At 54.3% G+C, this 15,803-nt stretch overlaps 2 protein-coding genes across 3 annotated transcripts; one reads left to right on the plus strand and one right to left on the minus strand.

Annotated features, from left to right (window-relative positions):
• The first annotated feature begins 2,631 nt into the window (after positions 1–2,631).
• Positions 2,632–6,542, plus strand: Cabp4 (calcium binding protein 4). The gene is made up of 6 exons (XM_042675854.1): positions 2,632–2,985; positions 3,256–3,286; positions 3,396–3,539; positions 5,271–5,380; positions 6,175–6,322; positions 6,452–6,542. The coding sequence occupies exons 1-6, from the start codon at positions 2,632–2,634 to the stop codon at positions 6,478–6,480; spliced, it is 816 nt and encodes a 271-aa protein (XP_042531788.1). The 3' UTR covers positions 6,481–6,542.
• Positions 6,543–10,113: 3,571 nt separating this feature from the next.
• Positions 10,114–15,790, minus strand: Tmem134 (transmembrane protein 134). 2 transcript variants are annotated; one of them, XM_042676512.1, is made up of 7 exons: positions 15,541–15,790; positions 14,607–14,671; positions 13,841–13,930; positions 13,647–13,723; positions 10,764–10,808; positions 10,590–10,643; positions 10,114–10,490 (listed from the first exon to the last, which is right to left on the minus strand). In XM_042676512.1, the coding sequence occupies exons 1-7, from the start codon at positions 15,712–15,714 to the stop codon at positions 10,408–10,410; spliced, it is 588 nt and encodes a 195-aa protein (XP_042532446.1). In that variant the 5' UTR covers positions 15,715–15,790; the 3' UTR covers positions 10,114–10,407. The 2 variants fall into 2 exon arrangements, with proteins under 2 accessions (XP_042532446.1, XP_042532447.1); XM_042676513.1 differs by lacking the exon at positions 10,764–10,808 and having other exon boundaries at positions 15,541–15,782.
• Between the last annotated feature and the right edge of the window lie 13 nt (positions 15,791–15,803).

Here is a 15,803-nt window from a genome sequence, read left to right on the forward strand (position 1 = left end):
CTCAGACCTATAATCCTAGCTACTCTAGAGGCTGAGGTGTGAGGATCACCATCCAAAGCTGCACCCAGGAAGAAAAGTCCATGAGATCTCTTAGCTCCAATTAAACAATAAAAAGCCAGAAGTAGAGGTCTGGCTTAAGTAGTAGAGTTACAGGTGTGAGTGAAAAAGCCAGGTGATAGTACAAGGCCTTGAATTTAAGCTCTGGGGTGTGTGTGTGTGTGTGTGTGTGAGAGAGAGAGAGAGAGACAGAGAGAGACAGAGACAGAGACAGACAGACAGACAGACAGATAGACAGACAGAGACAGAGACAGACAGACACAGACAGGAGAGACAGAGGAGAGAGAGAGAGGAGAGAAAGGCTCCTGCACATCTCCAAGAAAATCACTGTTCGTCTGAGTCAGTGTTACCCTTTGGGGGGTAGTTAGCTTGTGGCAGCAACTTCAGATAGAAGTCCTCCTGCAGTCTACCTCCAATCCATTTCCCAGTGGGGTGAGGGAGGGAGATCGTTTATTGAATCAGGGATTTGTCCAAGGTCACAGACAGGAAGGGAGGCAGACCTGATCTTGGCCATTCTGTCACATGAATCTCTACATCCATGTAGACTAAACCACAGGCTTTCAAACATATTGAGAGCTGGTGAGACTATTTAAATGAAGTATTATATGAACTAAAAGGTGGCGCTCAGATTATAGAGGCACGGGAGAGACACCTCCAGGAAACAGAGTTTGGAAACCACTTGATACACTCCTTATATGATCCCCTTATGCCTAATATTCTGGGCAGGGTTCAAGTGTTTAAAAAAATCCCAAGTGGAGGCTGGGAAGGTAGCTCAGCGGTAGAGTACATGCCTTGCAAGCATGAGGCCCTGGGTTCGATTCCTCAGCACCACATAAACAGAAAAAGCCAGAAGTGGTGCTGTGGCTCCAGTGGTAGAGTGCTAGCCTTGAGCTGAAGAGCTGAGGGACAGCGCCCAGGCCCAGAGTTCAGGCCCTATGACCAGCAAAAAAAAAAAAAAAAAAAAAAAAATCCCAAGTGGGAGCTAGACACTGGTGGCTCATGCCTGGAATTCTAACTACTCAGGAGGAGATCTGAGGATCCTGGTTTGAAGCTAGTCCAGGCAGGATGGTACGTGAGACTTATCTCCAATTAGCCAGCAAAAAGCCAGAAGTGGCAGTGTGGCTCTAGTGGTAGCGTACCAGCCTTTCACAAAAGAGCTAAGCAAGACCTTGAGTTCAAGAACCAGTAGTTGCCCTCCAGGGGAGGTCCTGGGCCACACGGGCGCATAGGAGTTGGAGAAGGGCCGCAAAGGAGGCCTCTCCCGCAAAGAATGCTGCTCAGAAATCTGGGGTAAGGTCTGAGTCTCGGGCCGTGGCCGGGGGCTGTCCTGAGAGCAGCATGTGCCCCTTCAACGTCCTCTGCAACCTCCTGAGGTCTTTCCTGCGTCCCACAGCACAGGCAACGGGTGGCCCTGTTGTTTCACACAACTACTTGACAGAGAAGGCGGCGCTGTAGGGAGGTGACAGGGAGGTGGATGGGGACACACAGGCCTGGGTCCTAAGTGGCTCGGTGCCTCCATGGCTGCAGCCTGCTGGCCTTCAGCATGGGGCCTCCACCTCCCTTGCTCACGGTTTTTCCTAAAGCAGACCCCCTCCCTGCTCCAGTCCCCTACTGGATCAGAGCTCTGTCCTCCCCCTCCCCCACCCCCCTAGGGCCCTGCCCGGCATGCCTGGCTTACCTGGGAGGCCTATGTGCCTGCCTGATTGTGGCCCAACTGCTTGCCAGCCCCACACCGGGGCCTGCTGCATGGCACCGGGTGGCGACACGAAGGCGGGCGGGCAGGAAACCCAAGCTGAGAGGACATCAATCATTCATGGGGCTGCTCTCCAGGAAACCCTAACCCCAGCCCAGGAAGGACAAGTGACCAGCAAGCGCCCTGTAACCCCCCTAGGGCCGGACAGCAGCACCCCTTAACCCAAGCAGTTCTAGGGTCTGAACCAAGGCCATGACTCTGAGATCCCAGAAAGGAAGAACCTCCTCAGCCTGCGAGGCTGGAGGCCCTGGGCCCAGCCACTCCCACACCCCTGCCTCTCACTCAGCTTTCCAGGCCTCTCTTCCCAGTTTATATGCCTTCCGTCCAGCCAGGATGTCACCCAGCGGAGCCTGAGGGTGATTGGTCTTTTCCTTCCCCACCTGCCAGCCTTTGGCCGCGCTTTCCTCCTGCTGCATGCCTCCTCTGTCCTCCCTACCCCGCTAAATCTTGCTCATGTTTCCTGTTGTGCCACAGTGCTTGGCTTTAAACCAGTAGCCCCCTCCCTTCATTTTACAGATGAGGAAACTGAGACGTGGGGTGTTGGCTTGGCCATGTCTACCAGCCAAGCTCCTTTCAGCCAGTCTGTCCTGACAACCCAAATGCACAGGACAGCAATCGGGATGCGTCAGGCTCTGCCTGGCCAACCTGGAGTAGAGGGCAGGAATTAGGTCCTGGGCTGCCTGCTTCACTTAACCCTAATCCCCCTCAGTGCCCAAACCCAGGTGATCGGCTCTAAGACTGGGGTGCATAAGCAGCTTTATGGGTCACAAAGCCAAGACTACTCAGGGGAGCTGCATCTCAGCCCCGGCGTCCATTCCTAGATGGCCACAGGGCCCAGCCCAGCCCAGGCCTCTGGTCCCCAGAAAGATCCTACGGGGGTTGTATCTTCTGGGACTGGTGGCTCTGAGGGTCCCCCTTTAGCCAGGACCAGGAGCAGGAGGGAGAGAGGGCTCCGACGGTCCCGGAAGAGCAGTTCTGGGGAGCAGAACCCTGACCAGGGTTCTGAGACCAAAGGGAACAGCAAAAACATCTCAAAGACTGGAGAGGGGAACGGGCCACCCGCAGTATGTCCTGGACCAACTTCTCGTCGCCAGTCCCACCGGCATCGTTCTGACCCCCAACAGGATGCTGCTCAGAGGACATATGGGCCTCTGCTCAACCGAATCTTCGGGAAGGTCAGGGGAGGGGGGGCGTGGGCGGGGCTGGCATCCAAGGTTGGTGGGGGGAGGGGAGGGTGGAAGCTGCAGCCCCTGGGGAGCCCAGGCCACGGGCTGTGGCTTCTGAAATTCGAAGCAAGGTGGGCTTCAGGCGTGCTTAGTGCTGGGGGCTCACTTGAAGCCCCAGAAAGATGATCCTGGGGCCCTCAGAGTTCACCTGCCCTGGTGGGGCTGCCCAGGGGTGGGCCGTGGCTGAGCTAGGGGATCTACTGTGCCATCCCTCCGCAGGACCGTGAGCTGGGCCCCGAAGAGCTGGATGGTGAGTGGGTGGTTCTCCACGCTGCCTGGGGAGGGAGGGTGCGGGGAGGGGTTTGGGGGTGGGGAGACCCTGGCCTATGGTCATCCGGCCTGACCTGCTTCCCTGGCAGAGCTTCAGGCTGCCTTTGAGGAGTTTGACACTGACCAAGATGGCTGTATCAGCTACCGGGAGCTTGGCGACTGCATGCGCACGCTGGGCTACATGCCCACGGAGATGGAGCTCCTGGAGGTCTCACAGCACGTGAAGATGCGGAGTGAGTGGCTGAGCCCCTGGGTGGCCGGGGTGGGAGATGCCTGGCTGGGCCCTGGGAGCAGGCTGGCCACAGTGCTCTCCGTGCCTCTGGCTCCTCCTCTTGGTGAGGAGCTGCAGGCCAGGAAAGCAGCTTGTTGGCCCAGGAGAGGCCCATGAGGCTTGAGTTAAGCAACTTGGAGCCGGGCGCCGATGACTCCCACCTGTCATCCCAGCTACTCGGAAGGCTGAGATCTGAGGATTGTGGTTCAAATCCAATCCAGGCGGGAAAGTCTGTGAGACTCTTATCTCCAATGAACTGCCAAAAAAACAGAAGTGACGCTGTGGCTCAAGTGGTAGAGCACTTGCCTACAACTGACTAAAAACAAAATCAAAAACAAAACCTGGCCTTGGTGGGAGCCATATAGCCGCTGTATGCATTTGTGCTGCCGCGGGCCAGTGCTGCAGCCTTGGCTTGGTTCCGCTAGGTCATAACATGCTCTTTGCAGGTACTAGCCACCTAGTGCTCCTCCCTTTCCCTCTCCCCCTGCTTCGCTCCCTATCCCCAGGTGACATCTAAATTGGGGTCACCTGGAAAGAATGCAGTCTTCTAAGGCTCCAGGAGGCTTGGTTTGACTGAACCCTGGCTGCCCTTGTTATGGAGTGCTGGGTTGATCACTCACCAGTTTTCTCTTTTTAGATATTTTTCAAATGTTTTATTGTAATTCTAAAGGTGATGTATGGAGCGGTTACAGTTGCATACGTCAGGTAATAAGTACATTTTTTTTTTTTTTTTTGTCAGTCGTGGGACTTGAACTCTGGGCCTGGGTGCTGCCCCTCAGCTCTTCAGCTCAAGGCGAGCGCTCTACCGCTTGAGCCACAGCGCCACTTTCGGTTTTCTAGTGGTTTATTGGAGATAGGAGTCTCACAGTCTTTCCTGCTCGGGCTGGCTTTGAACCGAGATCCTCAGATCTCAGGCTCCTGAGTAGCTAGGATTACAGGCGAGAGCCACCAGCGTCCAGCTATGAGTACATTTCGCTCTTTCTTTTTTTTTTTTTTTGCTGGTCGTGGGGCTTGCGCTCTGGGCCTGGGCGCTGTGCCTGCGCTCTTCAGCTCAAGGCGAGCGCTCTACCGCTTGAGCCACAGCGCCACTTCCCTACGAGTACATTTCCTTTTGGACGTTCTCCCTTCCCTCTCTCTCTCCCAGTTTTGCACTCTCATCCCCACCCACTAACTTTCACTGTTTTTTTTGGACGTCTTTCATCCTCTTCCCTCCATTCCAGGAGGTCTGTCGGTTTATTTTTGTCTTTGCTGCGATCTCCAGAAGTCATGTGTAATTTGCAATTGAATGACACATCCAGCGCCAACTTCGCTTCTTTCCCCCAAGGCCATTAGTGCGGCGTGGGAATGGAGCATCTTTAGAGCTGAGGGGCCAACAAAGTGCCTCAGTGTGTGGGGAGGCTTCTGAAGGGTCCCCACCACCCCACAGCCATGAATGCTACCCTCAAAGCCCATCCTAGCTAGAGGCCTGGAGGTGGGTAAGCCTCCAAGGCTGGGCAGCAGCACAGGATTTGAATCCGGGCTGCCTGCTCTGCAGGTACAGGCGTGGGAGCTTCCTGGAGGCCAGCTGCGGCCCTGCCCCAGCCCCAGCCCTCTGTGGGTGGAGATGGGCTCTGCCTTCCCTGGCGCAGAGTGGAGCAGACGGGAGAGGTGTTTTCCAGTGGGTGGGATTGTGATATTCTGCTCGGATTCACAGTGGGTGGATTTGTGGATTTCGAGGAGTTCGTGGAACTGATAGGCCCAAAGCTGCGGGAGGAGACGGCACATATGTTGGGGGTGCGAGAGCTGCGCATCGCTTTCCGAGAGGTAGGAACTGTGGTTGGGGTGGGCCATGGGGTGCAGCATCTGTGTGTGTGTGTGTGTGTGTGTGTGTGTGTGTGTGTGTGTGTGTGTGTACACTTGTGCATGCATCCACGCATGCATGCTGGGGCTAAGTCTTTTTTTTTTCTTTTTTGCCGGTCCTAGGGCTTGAACTCGGCCTGGGCATTGTCCCTGGGCTTCTTTTGTTCAGGGTTAGCACTCTACCACTTGAGTCACAGCGCCACTCTGGCACTGAGGAATCAAACTAGGGCTTCAAGTATGTTAGGCAAATCCTCTACCACTAAGACACATTCCCAGCTCCCAGGACTGGGTCTTGAACTCAGGACCTGTCTGCTGTCCCTTATCTTTCTTTGCTCAAGGCTGAAGCTCTACCTCTTGAGCCACAGCTCTACTTCCAGCTTTTTGGGTGCTTAATTGGAGATAAAACTTTTCCTGCCTGGGCTGGCTTTGAACCTTGATCCTCAGAACTGAGCCTCCCAAGTAGCTTGGATTATAAAAGTGAGCCACGGATGCCAGCTCTGAACAGCATCCTTGCTGGGAATGTAAAGGCCTCAGCCTTCAGGACGTCCAGAGCCTAGCGGGGCAAGACTAGGGCCCAGGGACAGGCAAACATGGTCTGTCTAGCTGAAGGCACCATTGAGGGAGACTGCGCGGAGCAGGAGAGCTGTCTTGGAATGAGACAATAAGAAAAGTTGGGGCCAAGTGAGTCAGTCGGGGTAAGTGGGCAGCATCTCATTCCCAGAGGCAGCCAGGGGAGCTGATCCCTGCCTGGACGCTAGTTTGACAGGGACAGAGATGGACGGATCACAGTGGCAGAGCTGCGGGAGGCAGCACCGGCTCTTCTCGGGGAGCCGCTGCAGGGGACTGAGCTGGATGAGATGCTCCGAGACATGGACCTCAATGGGGATGGCACCATAGACTTTGACGGTGAGCCGCTGCCCACCAGCCCTGCCCCAGCTCTCCAGCACCAGGTCCAGCATTGCCTGGGATTCTTCACCTAGATGACCCTGAACTCTTGTCTTCTCTTTCTCTCTCCCTTCCCCGCCCCCCCCTCAGAGTTTGTGATGATGTTGTCTGCTCGCTGAGGTCTGGGCAGCAAGAACCAGATCTCCTGAGACTCAGACACCAGCAGGACCTGCTCAAGGAGACCCAGCCACGCTAGCTGCTTCTTACTTTGACAGCACTGGCGGATAGTCAGCCTGGGCTGGCTTTGAACTGTGATCCTCAGATATCAGCCTCCTGAATAGCTAGGATTAAGGTGTGAGCCACCAGCGCCTGGTAAAGGACAGTCCCTTCCTTCCTTCCTTCCTTTTCTTCCTTCCTTCTTTCCTTCTCTCTCTCTCTCTCCCTCTCTCTCTCCTTTCTTTCTTTGACTCAGTGCCTTGTGCTTTCCACTTTGCTTGCTTACTCATGATTGGCAATCTACCACTTGAGCCATATCTCAAACCTCATTTTTTGCTGGCTATTCGAGATAGAATTTTGTGTCTTTTTTTGCCCACACTGGTCTCAAACCTCCATCCTCCAATCTCAGCTCCTGAGTAGCTAAGATTATAGATGTGAACCACTGTTTTTACCTTCTGTTTTCTTTTCTTTTTTTTTTTTTGGGGGGGTCCGGTCGTAGGGCCTGAACTCTGGGCCTGGGCGCTGTCCCTCAGCTCTTCAGCTCAAGGCTAGTGCTCTACCACTTGAGCCACAGCGCCACTTCCGGCTTTTTTCTTTTTGCTTATGTGGTGCTGAGGAATCGAACCGAGGGCCTTGAGCGTGCAAGGCAAGTGCTCTACCACTGAGCCACCTTCCCAGCCCCTACCTTCTGTTTTCTATGCAGTTTCTCTTTGTTTTTTTTTTTTTTCTTTTCCAGACTTGCACTGATTCAGTTAGGAATTCTCCTTTTCCCCACTTTCCTCCAGGTGTTCTCCCTCTGCTCCCCCAATATTGGGGGTTGGACTCAGGGCACTGCACTTAAGCAAGCACTCTACCACTTGAATTGTACTTCCTGCCGGTCTTCCTCTATTGATTTGACTGTTGAATGAAACATTCTAACTGTTATATTAATGGCAACCCTTATAATGAAGTCTAAAGTTAATCAATAAACAGAAGAGCAGATATGTAGATTCTTCCCTATTGCTGAGTCCAGGATACAGGAGACACACTCAGAATGCAATGACAACTAGAGGCTGAAAGTGATGGCTGAGAGCAGACTTATTAGAAAATTTAAGGAAAGCTGTGTTAGTGCAGAAATAGTGGCCCACAATGGACTACGGATCAAGGTGAATTGAGTCACAATTCACTAAGGAAATCTGCATGCTCCTAATTATACGTCTTTAGGCCAAGGAGACATATGGTATTTATTTGGAGTCTAGGGTCTCCATCATTTTCTGAGAAATGTTGCTGTCAATGTGATCTAGATTAGATAAACACACAAGAAAAAGCCAGACTCTGAATTGGGAATGTACCTCAGGGGTAAACTGCTTGGTTAGCATGTACCAGGACCTAGCTTTTTTCTTTTTTTTTTGTCTTTTTTTCTTTTTGGTAGTCTTGGGGCTTGAACTCAGGGCCTGGGCAGTGTCCTGGATTTTCTTTTTGCTCAAGGCTAGCACTCTACCACTTGAGCTACAGTACCTCTTTTGGCTTTCTCTTTGTATGTGGTACTGAGGAATCAAACCCAGTGCTTCATGCATGCTAGGCAAGCACTCTACCACTAAGCCACATTCCCAGCCCTATTGCTCACTTACTCATTTTTTTTTTTTCTTTTTTTTTTTTTTGTCGGTCATGGGCTTCAACTCTGGGCCTGAGCTCTGTCCCTGAGCTCTTCATCTCAGGCTAGCGCTCGACCACTTGAGCCACAGCGCCACTTCCAGTTTTCTGGTGGTTATTGGAGATAAGTCTCATGGACTTTCCTGCCCGGGCTGGCTTTGAACTGTATCCTCAGATCTCAGACTCCTGAGTAGCTAGGATGACAGGCGTGAGCCACCGGCACCTGGCTTATTGCTCATTTCTTAATGAACCATTTTGGTAATGTTTCCATTTTTGGTGTTTGTTCTGATCATATTTATTGAAAGGAATATAATGTGTACTTGGATTTGGTGTATCTCTTTGTTTCACTCTTCTAGTTTTTATTTTACCTAATAAAAGTATTGTAAACCCTTCATTCCTTGTCACAGCTAGTAGGAGGGGGCGGGTAAGGAGTTCCTGCATCAAAGGGGGCCCCCTAAGTGTTTTGATGGGGGTGTGAGGGAAGCAGGGCTGGGCAGGCCAGGGTGTAGCAGCAGGGGTGGGGGCATCTGTCCACTCAGCAATAGCACAAGGGCTGGGAAGGTGGCTCAGTGGTAGAGTGCCTGCCTAGCATGCATGAAGCCCGAGGTTCCATTCCTCAGTACCACATGCGCAGAAAGAGCCAAGAGTGGCGCTGTGGCACAGCGCTAGCCTTGAACAAAAAAGAAGCTCAGAAACAGTGCCCAGGCCCTGAGTTCAACAACAACAACAAAAAAATCATGACTTTAGCCAGGTGACAGCGGCTCACACCTGTAATCCTAACTACTCAGGAGGCTGAGATCTGAGGATCTCGGTTCAAAGCCAGCTCAGGCAGCAAAGTCCGTGAGACTCTTATCTCCAATAAACCACCAGAAAACTGGAAGTGGCGCTGTGGCTCAAGTGGTAGAGCGCTCGCCTTGAGCTGAAGAGTGCAGGGACAGCGCTCAAGAGTTCAAGCCCCACGACCGACAAAAAAAAGAGAGAGAGAGAAATAAACAACAGCACAAGATACCATGGTGCTCAGTGTCCTAGTGCTGTGGACTTGCAGGGGGAGAGTCCTCTTTTAAGGGTGCTGACATTTTAGTCAGAAGAACAGACTCCTCATTCAGTGGGACCTTTGACAGCTTGGTTTCCCCCTCCTTGGTTTCCCCCAGAGTCATGGAAAGGACCTGGTCTGGTGCTGGAACCCCTCCATTATGGTTCTGAGTGCGGGCAATCTGCAGGTGGGACTTGGGTGGGTCAGCTCTCCTCTGTAAAACGGGGGTGGCGGCAGTGAGGACTTCACGACCTGACCCACGTCTGGTGCTCAACAGCGGTCTGGTGCCTTAGCCCTAAGAGCTTGGCAAATAGGAGCTATTATGAGCTCAGATTTCAGTCTTCTCAGAGATTGTGTGTCAGTCCCCAAGATTCCAAGATGTTCTGATTTTCCAAAGTCCTGATTTTTTTTTTTTTGAGATGGTCTTTCTAAGTGCCTTGTGGGTCAAAGGGTCTTTAGTTCCTAAGGCTCCTGTCACGAGGCCTGCCTCCCACATCCTCTGTCCCCTAGTTCTCCCAAACTCTGCTTGGGAAATAGGGCATGGAAGGAGGGGCGGGGCCGCTGCCTTCACATGGCCCACATTTGCAGCCGGCTGTGGCAGCCCAGGGCCCCAGAGCCAGGCGGGATCCAGAATACCAGCCTCCAGGCCCCAATCCTGCGTCATCTCTGAGTCTCTGGGCCAGGGTTCCTAGAACAGGCTCTGGCTGAGTCTGCTGAGAGTTGGGGCAGAGAGGCTAGGACACTTCTTCCAGACCCAGGTCTGGCCCTCAACATTAGTGTCCTTGGGCAAATCTCTGAGTCCCAAGATTGTTGTGCATATAATGGGCGATGGATGGTCTCCAAGGCCGGTCAGCCCCGGGGTGGGGCCTTTTCTCAGCCTTGTGGGAAAAAGTTGTAGTCAGGCCAGGAAGGCACAAACATCCCTTTCTGGGCTCATTACCCTTTTATTAGCACAAAATACCACCAGCCCTGCAGCCTGTGGGCCCAGGCATAAGTTAAGGAGTGGACAGGCGAGGGGCAACGTTCCCAAGGCCGGGCTGGCAAGCCCCAAACTTCCTGAGCCAACTCCGGAGGGGGCCGGGCCGCCAGGGTCCTGAGGGCCTCTTCCCCTGAGATGAGGGGAGGGAGCGGGGCGCCGGTCGGTGGAGCACCCGCCCCGTCCACGGAGGCCGCGGCTCAGGGCCCTGGCCACAGGTGTCCGAAGGTCCCCCGGCGGCTCACTTGCTCACTTGTCGAAGTAGGGCAGGTAGAAGAAATGGAAGCCCCGGCGGCCCTGGACCGCGCAGTAGATGAAGATCACGTGGTACACTGCGGGGCGGGGCTGTCAGCGCGAGGCCCCGCCCCGGCCCCGCCCCTCCGCGCCCGGCCCCGCCCCTCCGCGCCCCGCCCGGGCCGGGCCACGCTCACCTCCCGGGACCAGCAGCAGGAAGCCCGGCACGAAGAAGATGGCGCTGGAGACACCTGCGGAGGAAGATGGGCGCTGACTGCCTGGCCAAGCCTCCTCCGCAGAAAACAGGGCTGAGTCCTGCTGGGAGGGGGGAAGGCTTGCCCAGGGCCCCTGGGCACAAGGAGGGCGCTCACCTGGAGAGGGGGCCACCTCCAGTCCCACGCCGACCAAGATGAGCACTGCACACAGACGGGCCCGGGGAGGTGAGGGCGGAGCCTCCCGCCCCCCCACCGACCCCCAGCCAGGCTAGGGTCCCGGGGTGGCGGTCCCCACCTAACCTGGATGCCAGGCGGAGACCCTCCCCAGGAAGCTCACTCAGCTGCTTTCAGAGCTGGGCACTTGGTGGGCCCTGGAAAACGTCTGTGAAATGGGAGATCTTTATCTGCTCCTTGGTGTGGCCTTTCAGTCATTTAATGAACACTTAATACTTCCTGCATGCCTGGTGCCCACAAGCCGGGGTGAAAGAGAAGGGCCCTGCCATCTTGGCCCTTCCTTAATGGAGGGACCAACAAGAACCTGAAAGCGGGCTTGCTGTGCAGCCCAAGTGCTGGAGTGTCTGTGTAGAAAAGCACAAGGCCCTGGTTTCAACTCCACTACACCCAAAACCAGCGGAACCAAGACTCCCCGTAACACTACCACCTAAACTAGGTGCCAGTGGCCCAGTCTGTAAACCTACTCAGAAAGCTGAGATCTGTAGTTCAAAGCCAATGCCTGCCCAGGCAGGCTTATTTCCAATTATTTGGAAAGCCATAAGTGGAGCTGTGGCTCAAGTGGTAGAGCTTGAGCCTTGTGCACAAAAGCCCAGAAACAGCTCCCAGGTTCTGAGTTCAAACCCTAGAACCAGCACACAGACTTACACACAAACACAAGCTACAACCCAGGGAGGGTAGGGGTGAGAACAGAGCTGTGTGGAAGCCTAGAGCAGTAGCCCTGTGCCAGCCTGGGAGACCAGGGAGAGCAGTCCTGGAGGCAGTGACAGCTAAGCTGAGCAGAGGTGAAATTGCAGCAGTTGGAAGTGGCACTGTGGCTCAAAGTGGTAGAGCAATAGCCTCGAGCAAAAAGAGCTCAGCTGAGTGCAAGCCTCATGACGGACAAAAAAAAGGTGATCTATCTCTAAACATATAGTTTATCTACAGATATATAGATATCTATAGCTATATCTATATTTATAGGTGTATCTGTAGATATCTATATCTGTATCTATAGTATATCTATATAGTATATCTATAATCTATTGATCTATCTACAGATGGATCGATAGATAGATATCATCTTACTTTGCTGGGCACTGGTGGCTCATGAAGCCTATAATCCTAGCTACTCAGGAGGTTCAGATCTGAGAATCACTGTTTAAAGCCAGCTGGGGCAGGAAAGTCCATGAGACTCCAATTAACCACCAGAAAACCAGAAGTGGTGCTGTGGCTCAAAGTAGTAGGGCAAAAGAGCTCAGAGACAGTGCATAGGCCCTGAGTTCAAGCCCCATGACTGATCACCCCCCGTCCGCCCCCCAAAAAAGAAAGAAATAGCAGCAGTTCACGTATGGAGCACTTCCGGGGTGCTCCAGACACTGGCTAGGTGAGTTCCATCACTGCCTTGTCACTCTGATGGAATGGAAAGTCACCTGCCCACGGCTGCAGTTGGAAGGTGAAAACTGGCTGTAGAGGCTTTGCTGTGGGCATTGTTCAGGCAGAGAAAGAATTCCAGGCTGAGGGAACAGCATTACAAATGCTAAGTCTGGCTGAGAGCTGCCAACCTTGGGCAAGACTGCCCAAGAGCCCAGCTGGAGGATTCTGGTAGGGACTGTGGCCCCTGGCAGGGATGTTGACTTTGGCTGACAGTGGGTGATAGACAAGATGGACAGGTTATGGCTGGATCTACTTTTTCAGATCCAGAGTCCTAGTTGGAGGGGCAATGGGGCAAGTTTTGTGTGAACAATACAGTCTGGGCCACAGTGTGCTGCCGTCTGTTTCCTGTACTGCTGAGAGCACCTCAAAAAGGGGCACAAACTCCCTCCCTACCCTCTTGCTTATGGCTGCAGGCTCTGCCCTCCCAGAGGAGCCATCTTTTCCTAATTCCCCGCGAATCCTTTATGAGACCTTGGTGGGTCCCACATGTGGGTTTATTCCTGCTTGTCTGCTTCCAGACTCAAGCAAGCCCCTTCACTGGCCTAAGTCTATGCTGCCAGGCTGCTAGAGATGCTTGTCTCACCAGCAGACAGGGCCATGACTGGCACCACAGCTTCTTCTTCTGCTCAGGCTATTGGGCTTGGCAGAGACTTTGACCTCCCTGGAGTGGGGAGGGGGCAGCAGCCATAACTGGTCCCTCTTTAGGGACTCCTGACTCAGCCCCTCAGAATGAGGAGCCTGGGAGTCAGAAACATATAGCAGTGAGATGTACCTGCTCAGGGCCTCGGTTTTCCTCATTTGAGCAATGGGAATGGAATGAGATCCTGATTGGCTCTTAGATTCCAAAGAAGAGAAAGTGATACGAGATCCTGATTGGCTCTTGGACTCCAAAGAAGAAGTGATACTCATGTAACTGTAACCCCGCTGTACAGTATCTACAAAAAAAGTGACAGGAGCCCCTGGATGGGGTGGCTGGCACTCAGCATCCTTGCCACGGGAACACCTGCCCTCACACTCAGCTTTTGGATTCTGTCTCTCCCTTGCTGTGTGACCTCTGTATGGTGGGAAAATAAGCCTGCCCAAAGTCAACACAAAATAACTAGCAGAGGAGAAGGAGGGAGAGGAGGAGGAAGAGAGGAGGAGGAGCAGGAGGAGAGGAAGAGGAGTAGTCAAAGTCAACAGATGTTTGGAGCATTGACCCAGGTTCCATTTTCAGTCTGTGATTTCCTGGCTGGTGATCGGAATCCTGGGCCTGCCCTTCTCAAGGGCCTTCTCAAGGCCCTGGTTCCTGACAAGTAACACAGAGGACTGGACTCTGGGAGCCCAGTGTATCAAGGGGATATGGAGGCTGTAGGAAGAGGGAAGGAGAGGCTGGGCCCTTAAGGCACTCACCTAGCCCTAGCAGCAGGAGCAGGAAGGAGGCCAGCACTACCCTGCGGTTCTTCTGGATCAAAGGGTGTTGGGTCCAGCTGGTGGCAGGAGAGCAGGATGAGGGTGAAATAGATAAAGGGTGGGGAGCTAGGGCTGTTGGCTGGAAGGGAAGGAGGGCACTTGGAGGTAGGGGCTCAGGACAAAGAGGGTCTCACCTGCAGCAGGCATTGTAGGAGCGCTGGGTGGTGTTGCTGATGGTGCTAAAGGACCACTGGGAGCTGCGGATGGATGTTTGCCCAGAATCCCTGCAGGACACAGGGGCCCAGTGAGCAGGAGAAGGAAGGGGCGTGGAATTATGATAAATGTAGGCGTGGTGCCCTGAGAGGGGGCAGGGATGAGGTCAAGTGTGTGTGGGGGGGGCATCCTCAAGACTGAGTAGGGGAAAACGGGGATGAGAGCTAAGAGTTCCTGCAAGACAGGTAACCTATGGATAGATGGGGGATCAGAATAGACTGTGGTTCCCATAGGATAAAAAGCCTGGTGACTCAATACTGGTGGTTCGCATCTGTAATCCTAACTATTCATGAGGCTCAGACCTGGAGGAGATTTGAGGCCATACCAGGCAGGAAAGTCTGGAGACTCCAGTTCCAGTTAATCAGCAAAATGCCAGACTGGGGGTATGGCTCAAGTAGTTGTACACCAGAAGTGATCAAGAAGGCCCAACAAGAGCATAAGGCCATGAGTCCAAGCCCTGGTACTGGCACATACACACACAAAGCCTGATGTGGTAGGTGGTTGATGTAGTGCACTGCAGTAATGTGGTCTTGGTGGACAGGAGACCCTACCAGAGTAGTGGATCTAGCAATCTTATAGAACATGGGAGAGCTGAGTTTAGTGAGTGGGGGACTGGGCAGGTCCCAGTAGACAAGGGCCAGAAGCATGGGGTTCAAGGTACAGGGTGGGTCCCCACCTGGCCCTAACCTGGTGCTGATTCCCCCATCTGGCTCTGGAGACGCCTGTGCTCCATCCTCATCATTCTCCAGGTTCTGTTCCAGAACACAGGGTTCAGTCGGGTTGCTGAGCTCAGGCCCTTGTTCATGCCCCTCTTGAGAGAGGAGACAAGCAGCCACACAGCAGTTTGTCTGGCCGCCTGGCAGCTGCTATCCTGGCCCTTCACCCTCCCAGCAGAACAAGTTTGATGATTCACAGACACCGAAACCTAGGTAGGATGTGGGTGGATGCTGGGAGTTGTAGGGACCAGGAGCTAGCAGAGGTCCCAGGAGCAAGTTAGGGAGTCCGAATGGAGCTCTCAGGATATTTCAGGAGCCAGCCACAGAGGCTGGAGATCTGGGGTGGCAGGGCAAGACAGCCCAGGGTTCCCAAATTTGGGGCACACAATCTCCTCCAGGTTGGGAAAAGAATCCCAGGAAGGAAACTAGGATTGATGGAGGAGAAAAAGGATTTCTAGTTTAGTCGTGGGGGTCAAGGGGTGGGCGGATTCCGAGTAGGGCGCCTCCCAGCTCTGGGATGGTATGGGGATCTCTAAAACAGACAAGGGGATGCAGGTTACCCTAGATCATCTGGCCTGGGCCAAAGGGGTTACTCCACGGATGAACAAGGTCTGCTTCGGATTCAGTAGGGACCCCAAACTCAGTGGGAGTCGGGTGTCAATCTCCAGGAAGGGTTAGGACTCTGTGTGCTCCCTGAGGGTTAGCTGGTCCGAGGTCCCCGCTCTTGGTGAAGGCTGGGGACACAAATCGGAGCTGGAAGCGTACAGGCAGGGCCCCGGAGCCGGGGACACGGCCAGGGGGCAGTCTCCCGCTCTGCTCGGGCCCCCAGACAGATTCTAAGCTGGGCTCTCCAGGACCCGGCCTGCAGTCCCGCCCGGTCCGGCCCTGGGGGGCGGGCCGTTCACCTGGTAGCGCAGTCCGGACGGCTTGTCTTCGTCAGCCACTTCGAACCGGGGCCGGCGCTCGAAGTGCAGCGGCCCAAAGCGGGAGACCCCGCTGGACTCCGGCCCGGGCCCCGTGTCCTCCAGGGTCAGCTCGAAGGCGTCATCGATGCTGAACTGGGGCCGGGCGGTGGTCATGGCCCCCGCCCGCTCAGACGCTCCGCGCCGCCGCCATCAGCGCCGGCCGCCCGGCGATGACGACGCCCCGCCCGCCGTCAGGGCCACGC

This window comes from Dipodomys spectabilis, unplaced genomic scaffold, assembly GCF_019054845.1.
Source record: "Dipodomys spectabilis isolate Male_0828 unplaced genomic scaffold, ASM1905484v1 ptg000030l, whole genome shotgun sequence".
Taxonomy (NCBI): Eukaryota; Metazoa; Chordata; class Mammalia; order Rodentia; family Heteromyidae; genus Dipodomys; species Dipodomys spectabilis.

Excerpts from the sequence above, each read along its gene's own strand:
- Cabp4 (XM_042675854.1), top strand. The coding sequence starts at position 2,632 with ATGGCCACAGGGCCCAGCCCAGCCCAGGCCTCTGGTCCCCAGAAAGAT. Across the intron at positions 5,381-6,174 it reads TGCGCATCGCTTTCCGAGAG|TTTGACAGGGACAGAGATGG; the intron begins GTAGGAACTGTG and ends CCTGGACGCTAG. Across the intron at positions 6,323-6,451 it reads TGGCACCATAGACTTTGACG|AGTTTGTGATGATGTTGTCT; the intron begins GTGAGCCGCTGC and ends CCCCCCCCTCAG.
- Tmem134 (XM_042676512.1), bottom strand. The coding sequence starts at position 15,714 with ATGACCACCGCCCGGCCCCAGTTCAGCATCGATGACGCCTTCGAGCTG. Across the intron at positions 13,931-14,606 it reads GATGGGGGAATCAGCACCAG|GGATTCTGGGCAAACATCCA; the intron begins GTTAGGGCCAGG and ends TGTGTCCTGCAG. Across the intron at positions 10,644-10,763 it reads GGAGGTGGCCCCCTCTCCAG|GTGTCTCCAGCGCCATCTTC; the intron begins GTGAGCGCCCTC and ends CTTCCTCCGCAG.